Source organism: Cetorhinus maximus, chromosome 17 (assembly GCF_964194155.1).
Source record: "Cetorhinus maximus chromosome 17, sCetMax3.hap1.1, whole genome shotgun sequence".
NCBI lineage: Eukaryota > Metazoa > Chordata > Chondrichthyes > Lamniformes > Cetorhinidae > Cetorhinus > Cetorhinus maximus.
The window spans coordinates 42772320-42791137 of record NC_135895.1 but is presented as its reverse complement, the minus strand read 5'-3'; the positions used below and the strand labels follow the sequence as shown (position 1 = coordinate 42791137).

Here is an 18818-nt window from a genome sequence, read left to right as displayed (position 1 = left end):
CCCCTCTGTCGCTCGCGTGCTCCCTCTCCCCCTCTCTCGCGCCCGTGCTCCCTCTCCCCCTCTCTCGCTCCTGTGCTTCCTCTCCCCCTCTCTCGCTCGCGTGCTCCCTCTCCCCCTCTCTCGCTCGCGTGCTCCCTCTCCCCTCTCTCGCTCGCGTGCTCCTCTCCTCCTCTCTCGCTCGCGTGCTCCCTCCCCCCTCTCTTGCTCGCGTGCTCCCTCTCCTCTCTCACTCGCGTGCTCCATCTCCCCCTCTCTCGATCGCGTGCTCCCTCTCCCCTGTCTTATCGCTCGCGTGCTCCCTCTCCCCCTCTATCGCTCGCGTGCTCCCTCTCCCCCTCTATAGCTCGCGTGCTCCCTCTCCCCCTCTATAGCTCGCGTGCTCCCTCTCCCTCTATCGCTCGCGTGCTCCCTCTCCCCTTCTCTCGCTTGCGTGCTCCCTCTCCCCCTCTCTCGCTCGCGTGCTCCTCTCCCCCCCTCGTGCCCGTGCTTCCTCTCTCCCTCTCTCGCTCGCGTGCTCCCTCTCCCCTCTCTCGCTCGCGTGCTCCCTCTCCCCCTCTCTCGCTCGCGTGCTCCTCTCCTCCTCTCTCGCTCGCGTGCTCCCTCCCCCCTCTCTTGCTCGCGTGCTCCCTCTCCTCTCTCGCTCGCGTGCTCCATCTCCCCCTCTCTCGATCGCGTGCTCCCTCTCCCCCTCTATCGCTCGCGTGCTCCCTCTCCCCTCTATAGCTCGCGTGCTCCCTCTCCCCCTCTATAGCTCGCATGCTCCCTCTCCCCTCTATCGCTCGCGTGCTCCCTCTCCCCCTCTATCGCTCGCGTGCTCCCTCTCCCCTTCTCTCGCTTGCGTGCTCCCTCTCCCCCTCTCTCGCTCGCGTGCTCCCTCTCCCCCCCCTCGCGCCCGTGCTTCCTCTCTCCCTCTCTCTCGCGTGCTCCCTCTCCCCCTCTATCGCTAGTCCCTCCTCTCCCCCTCTCTCGCTCGCGTCCTCCATCTCCCCCTCTCTCGCTCGCGTCCTCCATCTCCTCCTCTATCGCTCGCGTGCTCCCTCTCCCCCTCTATAGCTCGCGTGCTCCCTCTCCCCCTCTCTCGCTTGCGTGCTCCCTCTCCCCCTCTCTCGCTCGCGTGCTCCCTCTCCCCCTCTCTCGCTCGCGTGCTCCCTTTCCCCCTCTCGCTCGCGTGCTACCTCTCCCCCTCTCTCTCTCGCGTGCTACCTCTCCCCTCGCTCGCGCGCTCCCTCTCTCCCTCTTACCCTCTCTCGCTCGCGTCCTCCCTCTCACCCTCTCGCGCTCGCGTTCTCCCTCTCCCCCTCTCTCGCTCGCGTGCTCCCTCTCTAGCTCGCGTGCTCCCTCTCCCCCTCTCTCGCTCACATTCTCCCTCTCCCCTCTCTCGCTCACATGGTCCCTCTCCCTGTCTCGCTCGCGTACTCCCTCTCCCCCTCTCTTGCTCGCGTGCTCCCTCTCCGCCTCTCCCCCTCTCTCGCTCGCGTGCTCCCTCTCCCCCTCTCTCGCTCGCGTGCTCCCTCTCACCCTCTCTCGCTCGCGTGCACCCTCTCCTCCCCTCTCGCTCGTGTGCTCCCCTCTCCCCCTCGCTCGCGTGCTCCCCCTCCCCCTCTGTCGCTCGCGTTCTCCCCCTCTCTCGTTCGCGTGCTCCCCCTCCCCCTCTGTCGTTCGCGTCCTCCCCCTCTCTCGCTCGCGTGCCCGCTCTCTCGCTCGCGTGCCCCCTCTCTCGCTCGCGTGCCCCCTCTCTCGCTCGCGTGCCCCCTCTCTCGCTCGCGTGCCCCCTCTCTCGCTCGCGTGCCCCCTCTCTCGCTCGCGTGCCCCCTCTCTCGCTCGCGTGCCCCCTCTCTCGCTCGCGTGCCCCCTCTCTCGCTCGCGTGCCCCCTCGCTCGCTCGCGTGCCCCTCGCTCGCTCGCGTGCCCCTCCTCTCTTCCGCTCTCCCCTTCCACTCTCTCGATCGCGTTCTCTCTCTCCCCCTCTCGCTCGCGTCCTTCCCCTGGCTCGCGTCCTCCCTCTCCCCCTCTCTCGCTCTCGTGCTCCTCTCCCCCTCGCTCGCGTGCTCCCTCTCCCACTCTCTCGCTCGCGTGCTCCCTCTCCCCCCTCGCTCGCGTCCTTCCCCTGGCTCGCGTCCTCCCTCTCCCCCTCTCTCGCTTGCGTCGTCCCTCTCCCCTCTCTCGCTCGCGTCCTCCCTCTCCCCCTCTCCTCTTCGCTCGCGTCCTCCCTCTCCCCCTCTCTCGCTCGCGTCCTCCCTCTCCCCTCTCTCGCTCGCGTCCTCCCTCTCCCCCTCTCTCGCTCGCGTCCTCCCTCTCCCCCTCTCTCGCTCGCGTCCTCCCTCTCTCTCTCACGTCCTGCCTCCCTCTCCCCCTCTCTCGCGTCCTCCCTCCCCCTCCCCCTCTCTCGCTCGCCCCCTCCCTCTCCCCCTCTCTCTCTCGCCCCCTCCCTCTCCCCCTCTCTCGCTCGCGTCCTCCCTCTCCCCCTCTCTCGCTCGCGTCCTCCCTCTCCCCCTCTCTCACCCGCTCGCGCCCTCCCTCTCCCCCTCTCTCACCCGCTCGCGCCTCCCTCTCCCCCTCTCTTCTCCGCTCGCGGCGCTCCCCCCTCCCCCTCTCTTTCCCCCGCTCGCGCGCTCCCCCTCCCCCTCTCTCATTTTCTGGTGTGTGCTGGTACTCATGTGCCCTGCCTGGCTTTCTGTGCCCCTGGCAGGCTACCCTTGTTTGTGAGTTCTTCGCCCCTTCTCCTCTCAAATCCTATCTCCATGGCAACATGTTTCACATGGGCCTTGTATCCAGGTAGACACACTTATTTGCTATCCCTGAGCTCCTAACTCCTTTTTAACTTTAATGTAAATGGACAGTTCAAAGCACAGTTGTTTACAGCATGATATTCTCCACACTTTACTGGGACTTTGGAGACTCACAGTCTATCCATTGTTAGCACAGAGGCTGCTGCCTTTGACTCCAATTGTAAACGCCTTGCACCTTCTTCCCAGTAACACTATTTGTGACCCCTTTGATCTCTAACAACCAAACCACCCAGGTGTTCTGTCAGGTAGGCTTCAAAACAAGTCACATGACCCCCTTCATTTTACTTTAAACTAAAGACACAATCCCAAAACATTTTACTGTGTAAAATATAGTGGCGACAGTACGTTGAATGGAGTGAATCACCTTGGTGTTCATGATGACTCGCAATGTAATAATGTACAATTAAAATTAGTTCACAATGCCTGCATGTCACTGAAAAAATTACTTAGTTTTTCTTCATTTGTTATTTCCATTTCCTCTATTAGACTGAGCTGCTGCCACGTTGTCGGGAAATACAGCCTATTGGTTTAGTTGTCCATGAAAATGGGAAACTCTTGCTACAAGCAACTCTTGAAGTAAGTAGCCATGGAAAATAGTCTACTTTAAAATGGTCAGATGATTATAATGGCATTGATAGGGATCAAAATGATTGAATTAATCAATAACTAACCGCAAATTAGTTGTTATCAGCAGATTAACAGCATGGGCAGATAGGTGCCAGATGTGACCTAGTGTGGAGAGATGCTGGATAATTTATTTTGCATAGGAAGTCAAGGAATACAAATATAAAATCAATCGAAAGCTGCTGAAGGATGGAGAGGAATAAATTTACTCGAGTAGAAATAGATAATTCCTTGAATATGCAAGCAAAAGTAGATAAATTGGTAAGGACCAATGTAACTTTGGCTTACATAACTGTAGGCATAGGGCATAAGAGCAAAAAGCTTAGGATAAATTTGCGCAGGGCAGTTGGGAGGTCACCTTTAAAGCACAGTGTATAGTTTTGAGGTTGCCATTATAAAAAGCACATTAAAGCCATAGATAACGTGTAATGTTGATTGACCAAAATGATACCAAAGATGAAAAAATATAGTTATTTAGAGAGACTTGTACTGGGATTATTTCCACTGGAGCAGTGAAAGCTGAGGTTTTTACAATGAAGAATGTTTGATAGTGAATAGGGAAAGATGATTTAGTAGTAGTAGTATTGGTGACAAAGAATCATCAAAGAAAAATAGTTTCTGAAATTGAGAAGAAAGGTTAGGAGAAATGTCCATACACAAGAGAGTTGAGAGAGCATGGAATGCTTTGCCATGAGAAGTAGTTGAGGCAAAGATCACCGCATCTTTTAAGGGAAGAATGGACAAACGGTTTGTATTCAAGTGACACATGCTCACCAATAACCTACTTGCCACTGCTCACTTTGGGTTTCGTCAGGATCACTTGGTTCTAGTTCTTAACATGAAGGTGGTATTCGACTTAGTAAGATGCCAGGGAGTCATAGTAAAATTGGTCAGTAATGATCAGAGAGCCTATTATCCCGTAAGTGAAGCTATATCTAACACAAAGGAAGATTGTTGTGATCATTGGAGGCCAATCATTTCAATCTCAGAACATCGCTGTAGGAGTTCCTCAAGATGACATCCTAGGCTATCTGCAGCTCCTTCAGCAAATGATCCTCCATTTATCGTCAGGACAGATGTTGGACTATCCATTGATAATTGCATAGTCTTCAGCTCTATTCGCAACTTCTCAGAAAATTGAGCAGTCTGTGGAAAACATAGACTTGGCTGATAAATAGCACGTAATATGCGTGCTGCACAAGTGTCAGGCAATGGCCTTTACCAGCAAAAGAAAATCCAACTACCTCCCCTCACATTCAATGGCATTACCATCAGCAGGCCTCCTACCATTAGCATCCTGGGACTCGCCATTAATCTCAGCTGGGTCATCCACATTAATGCCGTGACTATTAGAGCAGGACATCAGCTTGGTATTTGGAGGAAGTGATAAACTTCCAGTCTTCTAAAGGTTTCTCCACCACCTACAAGTATGATAGAATGCTCTCCAGTTGTTGCAATGACATTCATGACCATCTAGGACAAAGAAATCTGCACCCACTAGCCTAATCATCTAACCCCTCCACCATCACATACAGTTGCTACACTGTGTACTATCTACAGGATGTTTTGCAGCAATTTTCAGAGTTCTTCAGTGCCAAACTTGTGACCTGTATCACCTAAAGACAAAGGCAGCAGCTGCATGAGAATGTATCTCTATTTCTTCAACGTTGTTGAATCAAAATCATGGAATCCCCTAAATACCAGCTTTCTGGGGGCACTTTCACCATTTAGACTGTAATAGTTCAAGGAGGCTGTCCATCATCATCTTCTCAAGGGCAACCATGGATAGGCAATAAATATCAGCTTTACTAGCAATTCAAGAATGAACTTAAGATACAGGGCTATGAGCAAACTACAGGGTAGTGTGATCAGTAATGGATCGCTCTGACAAAAAGCAAGCACTTTCAGGATGAACCAAATGGGTTCCATCTGTGTTGTGAATCTCCATGATTTGTTTGTTCAGTGTTTAAGCAAGCATGAACCTTTAACCTATACATCAAGGCACAGTAAAGCAAAAAAAAACAAAGCAACCTGACTATTAGTGAGGTACCTACTAGTCAGAACAGTAGATAACATTAGTGAATACGTATTGGCCGGAAGAGGTGGAGGAAACATCAAGTGTCAGTTGTGGCTCAGTTAGTAGCACTCTTGTCTCTGAGTCAGAAGATTCCAGGTTCACGTGCCACTCCAGGACTTGAACACAAAAATCAAGGTTGATCCTTCAGTGCAGTACTGAGGCAGTGATACACTGTTGTCCCATGACACTGTTTTGAAGAAGAGCAGGGGAGTTATCCATAGTCTTCTGGCCAATATTTATCCCTCAATCAGCATCACAAAATTAGATTATCTGGTCATTATCACGTTGCTGTTTGTGGGAGCTTGCGAAATGCAAATTGGCTGCCACATTTCCTATGTTACAAGAGTAACTCCACTTAAACTCCACTTAAACAGCCACTTTACTTCATTGGCTGTAAAAGTGTTTTGAGACCTCATGATGTCAAGGTGGCTGTGAAAGGTGCTATAAAAATGTAATTGTCCTTTTTATTATTGCTAAAAAAAACTGTCATGAGATCACATGACAGGACCCTGAATCCTTTTTCCGACAACCATGCTTTGGATTGATGGGTCTAATGATATTTACCATCTCCCTCCCCTCTGCACATCATCACTTCATTTTTTTTCCATCTAATTATTTGTTGGTGTATTGTATTATCACATCAATACCTTTTTAAAATGCTGCATACACAGAATCTCACATTACAGAAGAGTCCTTTCAGCCCATCAAGTCTGCACCGACACGTGAGAAACACCTGACCTACCTACCTAATCCCATTTACCAGCACTTGGCCCTTAGCCTTGAATGTTATGACATGCCAAGTGCTCATCCAGGTACTTTTTAAAGGATGTGAGGCAACCCGCCTCCACCACTCTCCCAGGCAGTGCATTCCAGACCGTCACCACCCTCTGAGTAAAAAGTTTTTCCTCACATCCCCCCTAAACTTTCTGCCCATCACCTTGAACTTATTTCCCCTTGTGACTGACGCTTCAACTAAGGGGAACAGCTGCTCCCTATCCACCCTGTCCATGCCCCTCATAATCTTGTACACCTCGATCAGGTCGCCCCTCAGTCTTCTCTGCTCCAACAAAAACAACCCAAGTCTATCCAATCTCTCTTCATAACTTAAATGTTTCATCCCAGGCAACATCCTGGTGAATCTCCTCTGCACCCCCTCCAGTGCAATCACATCCTTCCTATAATGTGGCGACCAGAACTGCACACTGTACTCCAGCTGTGGCCTCACCAAGGTTCTGTACAACTCCAACATGACCTCCCTACTTTTGTAATCTATGCCTCAATTGATAAAGGCAAGTGTCCCATATGCTCTTTTCACCACCCCACTAACATGTCCCTCTGCCTTCAGAGATCTATGGACACACACGCCATGTGTCTTTGTTCCGCAGAACTTCCTATTGTCATGCCGTTCTTTGAATATTTCCTTGTCAAATTACTCCTTGCAAAGTGTATCAGCTCACACTTTTCAGAGTTAAATTCCATCTGCCACTTATCTGCCCATTTGATCATCCCATCTATATCTTCCTGTAGCCCAAGACACTCAACCTCACTGTTAACCACCTGGCCAATCCTTGTGTCATCCGCAAACTTACTAATCCTACCCCCCACATAGTCATCTATGTCGTTTATATAAATGACAAATAATAGGGGACCCAGCACAGATCCCTGTGGTACGCCACTGGACACTGGCTTCCAGTCACTAAAACATCCTTCTGTCATCACCCTCTGTCTCCTACAACTAAGCCAATTTTGAATCCACCTTATCAAATTACCCTGTATCCCATGTGCATTTACCTTCCTTATAAGTCTCCCATGTGGCACCTTGTCAAAGGCTTTGCTGAAATCCATATAAACTACATCAACTGCACTACCCTCATCTACACACCTGGTCACCACCTCAAAAAATTCACTCAAATTTGTTAGGCATGACCTCCCTCTGACAAAGCCATGCTGACTATCCCTGATCAAACCTTGCCTCTCCAAGTGGAGATAGATTCTCTCCTTCAGAATTTTCTCCAATAGTTTCCCTACCACTGATGTGAGACTCACTTGGCCTGTAGTTCCCTGGCTTATCTCTACAACCCTTCTTAAATAGCGGAACCACATTAGCTGTTCTCCAGTCCTCTGGCACCTGGCCCGTGTCCAGAGAGGAATTAAAAATTTGGGTCAGAGTCCCTGCGATCTCCTCCTTTGCCTCCTTCAGCAATCTGGGACACAAATCATCCGGACCTGGAGATTTGTCCACTTTTAAGCCTGCCACCACCTTCAATACCTTGTCACTCCCTATATCAATTTGCTTAAGAACCTCGCAGTCTCTCTCCCCGAGTTCAGTACCTTCATCCTCATTCTCTTGGGTGAAGACGGGTGTGAAGTATTCATTCAACACTCTAGCGATGTCATCTGGCCCCACATATAGATTGCTCCCTTGGTCCCTAATGGGCCCTAATCTTTCCCTGGTTATCCTCTTCCCATTGATATATTTATAGAATATCTTGGGATTTTCCCTACTCATACCAGCCAGAGCTTTCTCATATCCCCTCTTTGCTCTCCTAATTGCTTTCATAAGCTCCACCCTGCACTTTCTGTACTCCACTAATGCCTCCGCTGATTTGCTTCCCTTGTACTTGCTAAAAGCCTCTCTTTTCCTTCCCATCGTATCCTGAATATCTATAGTCATCCATGGTTCTCTGGGCTTGTTACTCCTTCCTATTACCCTAGAGGGAACATATTGAGCCTGTACCCTCCCCATTTCCTTTTTGAATGCCCCCCCCACTGCTCTGTAGATTTCCCCACAAGTAGCTGTTCCCAGTCTACCTTGGCCAGATCCTGCCTTATTTTACTAAAATCCACTCTCCCCCAATCCAAAACCATTTTTTGCAACTTGCCTATTTCTTTGTCCATAACAAACTTAAACTGTACCATGTTGTGGTCGCTATCACTAAAATGCTCCCCCACCACCACCTCAGCCATCTGTCCGGCTTCATTCCCCAGAATTAGGTCCAACACTGTGCCGTCCCTTGTTGGACCCTCTACATATTGACCTAAAAAGTTCTGTACACATTTCAAGAAATCCACTCCATCCTAGCCCTTAACACTATGTCTATCCCAATTAATGTTGGGAAAGTTGAAGTCACCTAATATAATTACCCTATTATTGTTTTTACACACCTCCGCAAATTGTGCACATATTTGCTCCTCAATTTCCTGCTGACTATCTGGGGGTCTATAATAAACACCTAACAATGTGGCTGCCCCTTTTTTATTCCTAAGCTCTACCCACAAAACTTCCTTTGATGCCCCCTCCAAGATATCATCTCTCCTTACTGCAGTAACTGACTCCTTAACTAATAATGCAATGCCTCCTCCTCTTTTGCCCCCTCCCCTGTCTCGCCTGAAGATTCTATATCCCGGAATGTTGAGCTGCCAATCCTGCCCCTCCCTCAACCAGGTCTCTGTGATGGCTACTATATCATAATTCCATGTGTCAATCCTCACCCTTAACTCATCCGTTTTACCTGTAATACTCCTGGCATTAAAGTAGAGGCCATCCAGCCGTGCCTTATTCCCTTGAAACTTAATGCAGCTGTACTCCCCCTGACTTGATTGTTTTACTGTATTATGATGTGTCCCTATTCTGCTACCATTCTGTGTCCCCTCCTCCTGCCAAATTAGTTTAAACTCCTGATCGATTACAAATGAAACCTGAGCTCTAAATTATTATTATGCTTCTTAATGAAAGCTCTGATTCTTTCTTTCACTGATAAAATTAACTTCATTGCTTATGTTTGCTAGGCTATTGGTGGTCAAGCCCCAAGGAGTCTGATGGATCATTTTGCAGAGATACTGTTTGCTTTGAACAAGCATTGTGTTACCTACTTGAGCATTTGGTTAAAGGAAGTGATGCAGCAACAGAATTTCCCATCAAGCCGCCTTACACAAGGACAAAAAGAAACATTTAGCCAACAAATTTTAAGGTATACATGTTCAAAATGGCACGTGCCACTGCTTCCTGAATTTTTTCCCACTATGGCCTCATCTTGAAGCTTGAAAATTGCTGTGACCCAAGAGTGTGAGCAGGGAAAGGAGAAGAATTGTGAGAGCGGGCGGTGGGAGTAGATCTGTGAGAGCAGGGGTGCAGGCTTCTGATAGTGGTGGTGGGAGGGGATTGGAGGACACCAGTGTTTTTTATTCACCTACCATTTTGCAGGCTCTGTTGGAGGCAGTGACTAGGCCTCAGAGCTGATTTCATTAAGTCATGCTCACCCGACCAAGGCAAGAAAAAAATTGTGCACACATGTCAAGGGGCCTTGCAGCCAATCCCAGGACTGTCCCATCTGAGTCTCTGCTCCACAGCTGCAATTGCCTTCATGGTTAGAGGGAGTTTGCAACCCAAATTTTTGTTCTGTGACCCTACTGGCAGCCACGACCCAGCTTGGGAAGCCCTGGCATATGCCAAAGCTAACTATTAATTTTGCTATCATGCACCAAATATTTGACAACTGTTTCCCAATATCTTTATTGCCCTTCATCTGCTTTTTTAGTTAGTATATTCGTTTTTATTTATTGGTTTTCTTTATAATTAGTGGAGAGAAATTTGCTTATATATTTCCTAACGATTTTTACCAAAAGCAGATATAACAAAATTATGCAACTTCAGAGGATTCATTTCATTAGAGGCCACAAAACAATTTCCTTCAGTGAGATCTGATGAAAATATATTCCAAAGGAAAGAGTTGTAAATGGGTATAGAAAATATATTTTTATTTCTTCTATGTTGCTGTGGTAAATGTCAATCGATTTACCTTATGGATATTTGCCACCACTGCTGCCTCTTTAATTTGAGGAATGTCATTGTTGTCCTGGACAAGGCTTTACCAGTACCACTGTGTAAACCACCCTGTGTGTAGTGGGCGAGAAATGCTGAGAGATATTCCTGTTCACAATGTTATTACTCTGCTCACCGTTTTGACTCAGATTAGGTGAAATTCCTTTCGAGCAAATATGCAAGGTACGAATGCAAAGTTTGGGTTTGAGCTTAAATCGGTGGCCTTTCTCACCCTTGTTTTCAAATGCCTCCATAGCTCTATCCGTCCTCCGGATAATTATACTCTAATTCTGGCGTCTTGAGCATGCCTGATTTTAATCACTCCACCATTGGTGGTTATGCTGTCAGCGGTAGAGGCCCTAAGCTCTGGAATTCCTTCCCTAAACTTCTCTGCCTCCTTGCCTCTCTTTCCTCCTTTAAGACCATCTTTAAAGCACACTTTCTGCCCTAGTACTCCTTATGTTGCCCAGTATAAAGTTTGTTTGATAATACTCCTGTGAAGTGCCTTGAGATGTCTTACTGTGTTAAAGTTGCTGTTTAAATGCCAGTTGTTTTTGTTGTAAATCACTTTCAATGCTCCCAGGTCAGTTATAAGTGCAGAGTTTCTTTTTTTTTTAGTTCTTCAAATGTGCCTCATCTTCTATCTCCAAAGAAGCCCCTTTATTTTTTTTAATGTTTTTTTGAACCAAATTGCTGCATTACTGCCAGTTGGTGCCGAGTTGAAGGGCAATGGGACAGTGAACTTATGCTTTCTGAGAAATGGAGTCAGATAACTAAAATCCTTCTCGTACATCAGAAATGAGACCTGTTGTATTTTTGAGCAGCATTCACATAAATGGTCCTCACACAGGGCATGAGCAGAAAAATATTTTAACAATTTTGTGAAAAAGAAATGTTACTAACAGATGTCCTGATCCATTGCTTCTGGTGAGATGAAGATTTTCCTGGCAGCATGAAAGAAACAGAAAATTCTGTATATACTGAAGGCACAACCAGCATTATAAGAGCAAATAAGCAAAATTGAAAGATTTGAAACAATGCTGTTTCTTAACTAACTAAATAATTCACACACTAATTGGCTGAATTGGAGTTGACCCAATTAATGATTTTATTTAGTATGCATGCAGAGAACAAAATGTGAATACATAGGACTTAAGAGCAGAAAGAGGCCATTTGGCCTTTTAAAATCTGCTCTGCCACTCGATTAGATTATGGTTGATCAGATTGTCATCTCAACTCTACTTTTCTTTCTGCACCCCACATAACCCTTGATTCCCTTGTCTATCAAAAATCTATCTAATTCAGCCATGAATAAATTCAATGAATAACTAGGACTAAAATGTAAAATTTGCGCAGGAAAAATAATTAAAAGTTTAAGGCTGAACGTCTTGCCCTGACCATTTTGCACACTGCAGGGAACAAGAGGCTAAAAGGTATCCTGCCATTTTTCAAATTTCTTGACAGCATGGAGAATAAAAAAACTTCAGATCTCATTTAAAGCATCAAACTGTAAAATGTGAACAGAAGAAAGGACAAAGGCTCCAAATGCTTCATTTTTAAGCACTCTAAATGGACACTATGCAAAATGGCTGAGCTAAGCTCAAATAAGCCGAATAGACAATAATGAAAGCTAGTATCACCACCTCGTATAATTGGATTGAATGTTAGTATTTAGTCAAGAGGTGTGACATATATGCCTTTTATAAGTAAAGGCTTAATTTTTTAAGCATGACTAGCAATGCCTGAAATGTTCAGTGTCAGGGTGCGTGAAAATTCATGACATGGGAAGTAAAAGTGTGACAGCAATCAGTCATGAGGAATTTAAGATATCATTGGACCTGTGCTTTCATTTTAATACTGTCAAATGAAAAAATTAAGTTTAACTTTTGCTGTTTTACAGAGACAGAGTGAATAAAAGGCGAGTAAAGGACATTGTTAAGGAGTTCACGTTATTGTGCAGGGGTCTTCATGGCACAGAATATGCAGCCGAGTATTGAAGCTGTGTAATTACATTGAAGTGTCACTCCTTTAATAGCATGCTTCCTACATCCTCAACACATTTGCACCGTTTCCTTCTGTAAAAATGCATTCTAGCGTGAAGGATCTTTTTTAAGCAACAAATGGGCTTCTGTCTGCACTACAGGATTCAAGAAAAAAAACATGCACTTGTGTGCAACCATATTAAGAGGCTTTGTTTTTTAAAAAGATAAAGGACTTCCTATCATAGGATTTGGTCATTTAAAAGAGGAAATGTGCCAGGAATGTTCTGGCATAAGCTGTCCTGACTTGCAAGTAATTTGTGTACATGTTCTGTGTCGTAATTAAAGCTTTATGGAAGCAATATAACTTGCTGCTGGAGTCCTGTGATTTTGGCACTTTGTAAACACAACAATATCTTGTGGAGGGAGTAATCCCAGATGAATCAGCTGTGGAATATTACTGGTGATGCTGCTACAACGTCTGAAACCATTTTAAGCAAATCTAGTATTTTAGTTTTCTTTTTGTTTTTAATTTAATGACGTGGTGATGTGGGCTCCTGTTATAATGTAAAAAGTGGAGAATGTTGCAACAGTCTGGGAATTTAAAAAATCTTTGGATCGTAACAATTGCAATTTGAGAGTTTCAAAACTTTGCATGTTTATTTAAAAGAAACTGAAAAATACCAGAGCTTTGAGTCATCCATTCTGACTACCGATAAAGTAAGCCTTGGTCTAAGTAAAGGTCCTCACTGATCGTACTTCTGGAATGGTTAAAGCAATGAATTGAAGAAAAGCAGTCAGAACTCCTCCAAAGCTTTGAGGCTCTGTAAGCTTTGTTACAGTCCTATTTCATTTCATAACTTTTAAATTTTTTGTAATATATGCTGTGTGCTACTTTCTGTACAAAAACCAGTACCACCTTAATGTAACTCCAAGCTGTCCTTGTTATCTTGTAACTTGTTTACTTGTGCTTCTAGAATTTTCTGGAAGTTCCACAGCCATGAGATATATTCTGGTCTCGGAAGTAAAATGGAAAGCCCACTAGTAAAATCTCAATAAGAAATGACTGTAGCCTATTGGTTTTCTATTGTGAAATAAAGCTTCACTTGTATATGTGTGATTTTCTCCCCCCGCCCCCCCCACCCCACTTCCCCACCACCACCCCAAAATCTTTTTTTACACACATTATTACTGCAGATTGGTGAGAACTGAGAAATATGCATCTGGCCCATAAGAGTTTCACCACTTGAATTGTAAAGGGAAACCTGTGTAATAGAGAATCTACAGACAGATGCCATTGTCTGGAATAATCATAATTCTAAGACTACGTGCTCTGACTTGAAGCTGCATTAGGATAGCATCTGTTTATAAGATCAGTCTTCAAGGACCATTAAGAAAGAAGGAACTTTCATTCATACTAAACACCTTTCATGACCCCAGTATGTCCCAAAGGCATTTGACAGTAAAGTGTTTTTCAGTGTGTAGTCACTAGATATAATGTAAAGAAATGCAGCACCTGCTTTGCACACAGCATGATCCCACATACTGCAATGAGAGTTTGGCTGTGTTGATTGAGGGATAAATGTTGCCCAGGACACAAGCAGAAACCTTTCCTTGTTCTTTTTCACACAGCTCCATAAGATCTCCTACATCCCCCTGAAGGGGGAGACTCCTTTTAACATCTCATCTGAATACAGATGGTGTGTTATTCTGACAGATTATTGATACATTTTACAATACATTAAGGGTCTGATAATGAAGTACATTTCTACAAATACTATCAATATGTTAGAACACTTGTTACTTTTATCCAATTTTTTTTGGTTTTAATCCAGAAACCAGCAATGAAGGTCTTCCCCGACTGAGTGTCGCTCTAGATCTGAGCAGACCTTCCATCCTCGCTACATGGTTTGAAATTCAATCCAGCCGATATAGATTAAGACTTATTTCCATTCGTTGCTAAAAACCCCAAATAACTTTAGTTGAGAACATCTGAACATAGCCAGTGAATATGAAATCGTAGCTTAATTAGGCAGAAATAAGTTCTCTTCAGAGAATAGAAGTATATAGAACTGAAATCAGCCACCATTATTTCAAACCTTGTCAAAATTTGCTTTGCAGCAAGTTGTTTGAAGCTGCCATGTTCTTTTCCAAAGTTAAGATTATTTGCATAAATAGAATGTCAAAATTTGCTCTTCTAGATTACACATGACTCTCTAGTTGCCCACTATAGGTGCCTTTTTCTGCCATCTTTACCTTCATGGCAATTATAGCATCTCACTTAGATTGTGATGGTGATTTCCTATCTCTCATGTATCAATTAACTGAAGACATGGTATGACCCAAAATACTACCTACAGTTATGTGTTAAACATCTGACCCACTGGAAAGGGAGAGCTAGTTGAGTTTAATTGCAATGCTCATTTCAGTGCTCATTAACCATTTGATCTTCCACGAAAGTAGGAATATGCTGATACATTTGGGTCCACAGCCATTCTACATGAGAACAGCTAAATGGTGTCTTATTATTGTGTTCCTTGAACAAATGCAGTAGTTGGTCGAACCATGTGAATCTGTATTTGGGAGCAGGTAAGTCTATGCAAATATGCAAATTTGAAAGCGTGAAAGCAATGTTTATGTATTGATTCTTAGGGATTATATTAAAATACAGATTGTTGTTTGTAGTCTTGTACTGTAATGACATGAAACCGCAATGGATTTATTCTGGAGCTGTGCTCTGGTGTTCAGTCCATTTATCCTAGCTATCATGTGATTAGGACATTATCTAGATATGCCATATTCATCCTGATATATCTCAAATTATGTTTACTGGGAGAAAAATATCTAAATATCATTATGATGTCTGTATATTTGAAGGCTAGGAGGTAAGATGGGTGGCAATTACTTAAACATTTCAAAATGTCCTGAATATCGTTACACATTTAGTGATTCCACAATCTGTGGCTCCCACTCAAATTATGGAATCACCTCTAATATGCATGATCACATTGTGGACACCCTAGACTGCCTTACATGCTCTCCTTCCTGGAAGGGTCAGATTGCAGGATCACCCCTATTAATTAATACACATCCCTCATGCACAATTTAATGAGAACATTTGGGCTGCAAATCAGGATTAGCTGGCAGATTTTGATACTTCAATAGTTGCACCCATTTGTCCACCATCTGCCTGTTCGTTACTGGGTTCCAATTTGATCACTAGAATCCTGTTTCTCTTCCCTATTCTATGAATCAGGAATTGCAGTTTGGTAATGTTGATTAGTACTAAACATTTTAACTTTTAAGTGAGGCAAGATTTAAAATGTGTGCTCAGCTGAGTACCTGAAGATTTGGAGTTGTTATCATAAGCAAGTGGCTATATTAAGTGTGGCGTTCTATAAGAGAAAATGGATTCCTAAAGGGAGAGAAGGATCCTCACCTTTTAGAAGAGGTTAAAATCTAGGGTAGTTTCTTTAGAGGCTCACAGCAGAAGGGCATTGGGGGAGGGATAGTCTTGCAAACATGTAACAAGTGGGAAACCTCTGAAACTTCAGAAAGATCACAAAATTGATACCGATGGGTAAGACAATTGGGCTTACACACATTAATGCCAACCCCACCCACCGTCTCAAAGGAGAAGACAAACTCTTAAAAATCAAAAGATTTAGTATAAAAATCATGAGCTGTTTTTTTCCCCCAAACAAAGCAATACAGATTGACAGTTGGTTTATAAACCTAATTTGTGGCATATTTAATGTCTTAAACAGATCAGCATTCTTTACAAAAAATATGGCCTGAATCTTTGGCTCAGTGAGTGGGGGCGGGGCTCGCTCGCAGAGGCGTAAAATGATGCATGGTGATGTCAGCTGCGCGCCCGCCAAACTGTCAAAGGCCTATTAAGGCCATTTAAATATCAATTAAACTAATTAACTGAGCTGCCCGTCCAACCTTAAGGATGGCGGGCAGGCGAAGAGCCCAGGCAGCCTTTGCATTTTTCATGGAATCTCATCCATGGACAGGATGGATGTTCATGAAGGGTTTATAAATTAAATAAAGTTTTACATTAAAGTTCATTGCCGTGTCCCAGCTCATGTGACACTGTCACGCGAGGGAACATGTCTTAAAATTTTTTATTTTCTTTATTAGTTTAAGTTCCAAAAATTTTAATCTCCCTGAGGCAGCTCTGTGCCTCAAGGAGATTTCTGCGCTCTTTCGTGCGTATGCGCGACTCAGGCCCCGACTCAGGGGAACCCCACCCCCCCCCCGAACCTGCACAGGGAGCGCTCCAGGCGCACGTCACGCTGGGTGGGCCTTAATTGGCCCGCCCACATAAAATGGTGGCGCAGACCTGATCGGGGGCGCCGATCGGGTCCACGCCCGCCCCCGCACAATGCCCCCGACAAGGGGAAAATTCTCCCCCATATTACTGCATCTGAAAATGCTTTACAGAAAAACCTTTTTAAAAAATACTGCCTATTCTCAGTTGCGCTTTCTGTCTTATAAGAGGGTCATGCTACCAGCCTATTATCTAGATTTTGGAGTTGGTAAATAAGGTAAGTTTCTGGGAGACATTCTATTTTGATTGATCTAACAAAAAACGTTCTAAAATTGGTATGATTAGCTTGTTAATTTATACAAGGCAGCTGGCTTGTCTTTTGTTTCCCTTTTCTCCACCTTGTGTTTTTCTCTTGCCTGTTAAAAGAGATTATTTCATGGATTCCCTGGAAAGTCTCTACGGACACCAGATTGAGGACTGAGGACTGAAGTTCTGAAGAAGAGTCATGTTGGATTCCAAATGTTAACACTGTTTCTCTCTGTATAGATGCTGCCAGACCTGCTGAGTTTTTCCAGCACTTTCCAATACAGTGGTTCTCAAATGTTTTTGGTTGATGAACTCCTTTTCAAATGAATTGGTAATCACTGGCCCCCTCATCTAAATTATAATATTAATTATTTATTTAAATCTACTGGAATAGGATTTCTGATTTCAGTGGAAAAATATTTAAAATCTTTAATTACCACTTTCAGCAGAAGTGTCAGTGATGCACCAATTAGACCAACTATGATCACAAATATTAAAGTAATGGCTGAGATTTACTAAGATACATAAATCCACTCACCAGCAATGCGGGTGTGAAATTAGAGTCTCTGGGGATGGGCATATAAACCTCTGTGTACAATGTTTGGATATAGTCCTGGGACTCCTTCCGTGGGTCTATAGAAAGAAGTGGCAGCGATAGTGGAGGCTGATGTGTGAAGCAGCATTTTCCTTTGCATGCCCAGGAACATGTGGTGGCTACAAGGAAGGTGGATTGGGCTGTTGTAATTTTGCTGCAAATTGTAACTGGAAAAGGTAGCGCCAGAACATTCCATCTGGATAATGTAACTGGTGTTCACAGCAACTGCCAATCACGGTCACTAGCTCCTCCTCCTCACAGTTCAAAACTTCATCCAAGACCACCAAGGGCTTCCAGCTCCAGGGTCAAGTTGCCAATCATTTATTTTGGCTCTACTTTGAAAATATCACCAGATTTAAAAGTCCCAGAATGAGATTGCAGGCTAGGCTCAAAAATTGTGTCTCTTGCAATGGATTTGCAAGAGCTGGCATGCCTCTACCCATCCAGAAATTAGCTATATTCCGCCCCCCACCCCCACCCAAGTCACAGCATCTAGCTATTAATTCTAGAGCTTTTGCCTCTACCACATTACCTAAAAGATGGGGAGATGGTGATGTGGTGGTAATGTCACTAGACTAGTATTCCAGATGCCCAGGCTAATGTTCTGGGGACATGGATTCAAATCCCACTGGTGGAATTGGGATGCAATTAATTAATAAATCTGGAATTGAAAGCTAGCCTTAGTAATAGTGACCATTAAACCATCGTCAATTGTTGTAAAAACCCATCTGGTTCACTAATCCCTTTAGGGAAGGAAATCTGTCACCTTTACCCAGTCTGACCTATATGTGAATCCAGACCCACATCAACGTGGTTGACTCTTAACTGCCTTCTGAAATGGCCGAGCAAGCTATTCAGATGTGGCAACTCGGGGATGGCAATAAATGCTGGCCTTGCCAGTGATGCCCACATCCCATGAAATAATTTATATAATTAAGAAAAAGTCCATTCCACATTCTGACTGCTCTTTGTTCTACTAGTACTAAATTTGTACTAAATTTGTTTTTCACTGTTTGGAACCTATAATTTTTGTTCCACCAATGGTTCCACATGAGTTTCATGCAGATTTCCCTTTTTCTGTACTATTTACTAACTAATTTGCCTACTAATTGTTGTGGTGTCACCTCCTTTCAACACTGAAAAACAATTTTTCACTAGCTTTTTCTGTCTTATTGCTATCTCAACAGATTAAGCGCTCCTTTTGTGTCCCTCCATTTGTTGTATATGTGAAAATAGATGGTGGGGTAGAAATTAGTTTTGGACAATTGATAGTTGTGAATTGACAACCTGGTTTACACTTTTACCTAATTTTCTAGGATGAAAATCGAGCAGAGTGTAACGTGTGCTGTCA

The 18818-nt window shown here is 44.6% G+C and overlaps 1 protein-coding gene across 3 annotated transcripts in view; it reads left to right on the top strand.

Moving 5' to 3' along the window:
* Positions 1–13401, top strand: part of ipo13b (importin 13b) — a 151503-nt gene extending 138102 nt beyond the window's left edge. For all 3 annotated transcript variants that reach the window (XM_078561077.1, XM_078561074.1, XM_078561076.1), the window contains 3 exons: positions 3275–3364; positions 9279–9460; positions 12212–13401. In XM_078561077.1, coding sequence (XP_078417203.1) covers positions 3275–3364; positions 9279–9460; positions 12212–12308 — 369 coding nt within the window. In that variant the 3' untranslated portion in view covers positions 12309–13401. The remainder of the gene's footprint in view (positions 1–3274; positions 3365–9278; positions 9461–12211) is intronic.
* The last annotated feature ends 5417 nt before the right edge of the window (positions 13402–18818 follow it).